Source organism: Otolemur garnettii, unplaced genomic scaffold (genome assembly GCF_000181295.1).
Source record: "Otolemur garnettii isolate 467f Iridium unplaced genomic scaffold, OtoGar3 scaffold00029, whole genome shotgun sequence".
In the NCBI taxonomy this organism is placed as follows: Eukaryota; Metazoa; Chordata; class Mammalia; order Primates; family Galagidae; genus Otolemur; species Otolemur garnettii.
The window spans coordinates 16,816,436-16,821,918 of NW_003852424.1; the positions used below are offsets into that span (position 1 = coordinate 16,816,436).

At 51.8% G+C, this 5,483-nt stretch overlaps 1 protein-coding gene across 2 annotated transcripts in view; it reads right to left on the reverse strand.

Moving 5' to 3' along the window:
* The window catches only part of MAP2K2 (mitogen-activated protein kinase kinase 2), a 35,722-nt gene extending 30,816 nt beyond the window's left edge, over nucleotides 1-4,906 (reverse strand). For both annotated transcript variants that reach the window (XM_003788750.3, XM_012804537.2), the window contains exon 1: nucleotides 4,553-4,906. In XM_003788750.3, coding sequence (XP_003788798.1) covers nucleotides 4,553-4,644 — 92 coding nt within the window. In that variant the 5' untranslated portion in view covers nucleotides 4,645-4,906. The remainder of the gene's footprint in view (nucleotides 1-4,552) is intronic.
* Nucleotides 4,907-5,483: the final 577 nt, after the last annotated feature.

A 5,483-nucleotide genomic window follows, 5' to 3' on the forward strand; every position in this document is an offset into this window, starting at 1 on the left:
TCCAACTCCTGGGCTCAAGCAAGTCTCCTGCCTCCGCCTCCCAAGTAGCTGGGACCACAGGCTCCTGCCACAAGGCCTGGCTATTTTATATGGTTGCAGCCATCTTCGTAGTTTTAGCAGCCGCAGGCTGGATTTGAACCCATCACCTTAGGTGTATGTGGCTGGCACCTTAGCCACTTGAGCCACAGGCACCGAGCCAAGACTTCATTTCTAAAAAAAAAAAAAAAGAAAAAGAAAAATTAGCTGGGCATAATGGGCACTCCTGTAGTCCCAGCTACTCATAAGGCAGGAGGATCACTTGATCCCAGGAGTTTGAGGGTACAGTGAGCTATAAGAGAGCCACTGGACTCCAACCCAGGCAAAAGAGCAAGACCTTATTTCTTTTTTCTTTTTTTTTTTTTGAGACAGAGCCTCAAGCTATCCCCCTGGGTAGAGTACTGTGGCATCACAGCTCACAGCAATCTCAAACTCCTGGACTCAAGCGAGTCTCCTGTCCCAGCCTCCCAAGTAGCTGGGAACACAGGTGACCGCTACAATGCCCGGCTATTTTTTTTTTCAGTTGCAGCCGTCATTGTTGTTTGGAGGGCCTGGGCAGGATTTGAACCCGCCACCTTAGGTGTATGTGGCTGGCGCCTTAGCCACTTGAGCCACAGGCGCCGAGCCATAAGACCTTATTTCAAGGAAAAAAACAAACACAAAATCTGACCATGTACCTGTATATTGCAATTTATTGAGTGATTCATCAGATTTTCTTTTCTTTTCTTTTTTTGTTTTTTTTGAGACAGAGCCTCAAGCTGTCGCCCTGGGTATAGTGCCATGGCATCACAGCTCACAGCAACCTCCAACTCTTGGGCTCAAGCAAGTCTCCTGCCTCCATCTCCCAAGCAACTGGGACTACAGATGCCCGCCACACCTGGCTATTTTTTGGTTGCAGCCATCATTGTTGTTTGGTGGGCCCAGGCTGGATTTGAACCCACCAGCTCAGATGTATGTGGCTGGCGCCTCAGCTCATGAGCCACAGGCGCCAAGCTGATTCATCAAATTTTCAAAGGAAATTTTGATAGTAAACTGTTTTTACAAATGCCTTAACTTAGACCAGATCCTGGGAGTAAAAAGCAGCTCCCTCTAATCAGCAGATATTTTGCTCAATTCACAAGAACTAACCCAGTATTGTCTAAAAGACAGAGTGTGAGTCACATGTGTAGCTTAAAATTTTCTATTATCCATGGAAGAAAGGAAAACAGGTAAAATTAATTAAGTAGCCCAACTGATATAACCCATTAAAAATATTATCATTTACCATACACAATGAATAAAAAATGTTCTACATTTTTTGTGTGTCTTTGAAATTTGTAATGTGCGTATTATGCTTACAGTTCTCATGAAATTGGAGAAGCTACATTTTTTTTTTTGGTAGAGACAGAGTCTCACTTTATTGCCCTTGGTAGAGTGCCATGGCATCACAAATCACAGCAACCTCCAACTCCTGGGCTTAAGCAATTCTCTTGCCTCAGCCTCCCGAGTAGCTGGGACTACAGAGACCCACCATAACACTCGGCCATCTTTTTGTTGCAGGTTGGCTAGGGCTGGGTTCAAACCCACCATCCTCAGTATATGGGGCTAGCGCCCCACTCACTGAGCCATAGGCGCCACCCGAGAAGCTACATTTTAAGAGCTGGCTGTAGCCAGGATCTACTAGACCACATAATGGGCTCTCAGGCTCTCAGAGAGAACAGACTGCCTCCAGGGGTCTTCGGCTACCAATTCTTGGCCAGTGTTAATGCCAAGACTAGTGGTCATAAAGGAGCCACTAGCAGTCTCCTTTATGGAGACTGCTCATTCCACCACTGAACTCCAATCCCAAAGTTCAACTACTACTAGCTTAGAACTCATAGAGGTGTGAGCCAAGGGACAGAGAAAATCAGGGTGACCTGATGCTTGGTGATGTCACCAGAGTTGGTGCTGTAAAGGGCTTGCTGGAAGACCAGGGGTGTACAAACACTTTCAACTCATTCTGACTATCACCTTGGAAGGCACATCTTGGTAGCCCCAGTCGAGGCAGGAGTCACCACGTCACCACACAACACAACCAAGTGGCAATGCTCATGACCCTGCTCATCTTCGTGTGTCCTCCCCAACCCATGCCTACCATGTTTCCCCCAAAATAAGACACTGTATTATATTTATTTTTTCTCAAGACACACTAGGGCTTATTTTCAGGGGTTGTCTTATTTTTGTTAAGTACAATACAACAATCTACATTTATTCAAATATAATTAAGTCATTGTCTTCTGGAACCTGACAGGGGGAGCTGACCTTGTTGGTGGGGCTGGTGCTAGCGATGCGTGACTTCCTTTTACCTAGCCGTTTCCATGTGTGCAATAGGATGCCTGCAACTGTGGTTACCACCAGGGCATCCGAGCAAGTGCAAATGGCTTGGAGAAAGGAGCTGTGGCAGATAAAAGGTATTCCAGTCTTCCTTACTGCTCCGTGCCAAAATGCATGGCGTGCGGGCATAGCTTCGCCCATCACTTCGTCTTATTATCGGGGTAGGGCTTTTATTTAACAAATGCACAGAAATCCTGCTAGGGCTTAATTTGGGGGTAGGTCTTATTTTCGGGGAAACACGGTAGTAGGTGCTCACTGAATACCTGTGGAACAAGGACCCAGATGAAGAAGTGATGTCAAGACACTGAAAGGTAGGGGAGAAGGCAAGGGAATACATGTGAGTGAATGAATATGGTGTTCACTTCAGGGTTTAAGAGGCAGCTTCACACCTGACTTGGAGGGTCTGAGGTACTGCCCAAGATGTTGAAAATGCATTTGTGAGTCTGCTGATTAATCCATCTTACCTTTAAAATTATTTTTAAAAATCAGCCAGGCATGGTGGCACCTATAGTCCTATCTACTACTAGCTGAGGCAAGAGGATCCCTTCAGCCTAGGAGTTAGAGACTACACTGAGTTGTGGTCAAGCCACTGTATTCTCCTTTGGGTGACAGAGGGAGCCCCTGTCTCTTAAAAAAAAAAAAAAAAACAAAAAAACCCCACAAGAATCTCTTCTTCACCTGCTTCATCTATGTAACAAAAGGCCAAGCCCCAGGGCAGGTGAGTCTACCATACATGTCATATTTACCACATGCCTGCTTCTCATGATGTCATACTACAAGCCCAACAGACAGACCCTAGCTGGGGGCTTCTGGGACTGCCCTCCCCTGCCCCACTCTGTGCCAGTATAGAGAACAGGAAAGGCAGGAGTCACTGTGGCATGACTTCACAGATGTGCATCCCCAACATCCAGAGTCACCTCTCTTATCCTTACATGACACAATTCTGTCACAGCATCACTCTACCCTCTTTCCCCACTCTTTGAGAGTATCCCAAGTCCTCTTGCCACCTCAGCCTCTTCAAACCTGCACTCAGCCAGCCCCACCTTCAAGGCTTTTCTGGTCCATTTCCTTTTAGAATCTGCTCATCTGCTTTTAGGAGTTCCACAGGCTCCCCAAATGCCAGCATCTCCCAATCTCCCTCGCTCCTGCTTCCCAGCCTTCTTATCCTCCTCCCCAGCTTCAGGTCACTCCACAAACCCTGCCTCTGCCACCACTGGGAGCTTCTCCTAGTCTCTGAGGCTCCCTTACCTCACTCCCCCGGAGACCCCCCACCCACTGGACCCCTCAGGGATCCCCGCCCTCACCGCTCAGCCTCTTTGCCTTTCAATCCCCCCATCTTGGCCCCTGGGCACCCTCCTCACCCCACCCCATCTCACTACTCACGGACTTGAACCCTACCCTAGCTCCACAAGGGACACCCCCAGAAAATCCCTCAACCTGTCCTGACCACTCAGAAACTCCCATTAACATCCCCTCCCCCTAGATGCCTCACTGGGAACTCACCAATTAGAAACACTCCCAGTGTTTCCTGTCCCCTTAGGGGCCCCCTTTTTATAAAGATTTCAGACTCAGGATGCCCCTCACCCATCTTCTCTCAGGGACTCTCCCCTGACCTAATCTCACAACTCCAGGGCCCTACACCCCATATTCCCTCTGCAAGGACTTGTCCTAGGCCTCATCTCACCACTTAAGGATCCCAAACCCTGTCTTTCTTCCCTTGAAGGCCCCCCCACCCACCCACATCCCTCTTGTTCCAGTAGGGCGCCTCCCCTTGGCCCAATCTCATTACTCAGGGACTCTCACTCCGTCGTCCCTTCCTAAGGAATCCCAGCACCCTGATTTCACTACTTAGGGACCCCACATCCGTCTTCTACCCACAGGGACAGCCCCTCGGTGCAAACTCACTACTCGGGGACCCCTCACTGTATTCTTAAGGACCTCTTATCACTCTGATTTCTCTACTTAGGGACCCCACACCTCGTCTTCTCCCCGCAGGGATCGCCCTTCACTCAGCCCGATCTCACTACTCAGAGACCCCTCACTCTGCCCTCTCAAGGACCCCCATCACCCTGATTATGCTACTTTGGGACTCCACATTCCATCCTCCGCGCGGAGGGCTCCCAGTCGTCCACATCCCAACATAAGCCCCCAGTCGCTCACTCACTCGGAGGCGCCCTCGCTGGTGGGAGACGGGCCCTCGGCTATGGCGGGGTTGATGGTAAGCGCCGGCAGCACCGGCTTCCTCCGGGCCAGCATCGGGGCTCCGCAGGCCGGCGGCGCCTCTAGCCCGGGCCCATAGGGGGCGGGCCGCGAGCGGGCGGCGCCGACTCGAGCCCGGGGCTGCGGCCTAGGCCAGCGCCGGAGCGACCAAGGGCGGGCGATGCTGCAGACTAGGGCGGAGAAGCGTTGAGGGACTCCGGAGTTGAGGCCAAGGAGCTGCCGCCGCCGAAGTTAGAACAAGGCTGACGCTGCAGCCGGAGCCCGGGAAGCCGAGCGAGGGGAAGAGGTACTAGCAAAGCCGCGCACCGGCCTCTCGCGAGAGCGAAAGCAGGGAATTACGACAAGCCCCACCCTTCAGCCGCGGCGCGTGCGTACCACCCCGTGTGGAAAGGGGCGGAGACCGACTCGGGCGGTGCCCGGAGCCTGAGCTCCAGCTCCCCTCCCACCGCGTGTCTGCGCACGCGCTTAAGTCACGGAGTGGTGGGGTTAGGATAGACTGGCGTAGGGGTGGGGCAGGGTGACGGGTGGGCCCAGGGAAGGCTGCAACCTCCGAGTCTGGCCGGACTTCCCCGGCTGGGGCAGAGGGAGCTAGTGAATTCCCAAGATGTTGCGGGACCGAATAGGTTCCACTTTTTTTCCAAGTGTGGACACTCCCACCATCTTAAAGTATCAATTACCTTTATTTCGTAAGGGAAAAGTGGCTGAAAACACGTTTTAGGCTCGGCGCCTATGGCTCAACCGGCTAAGGCGCCAGCCACATACACCTAAGGTGGCGGGCTCGAATCCCCAGCCCGGACCCGCCAAACAACAATGACGGCTGCAACCAAAAAATAGCCGGGCGTTGTGGCGGGCGCCTGTGGTCCCAGCTACTTGGG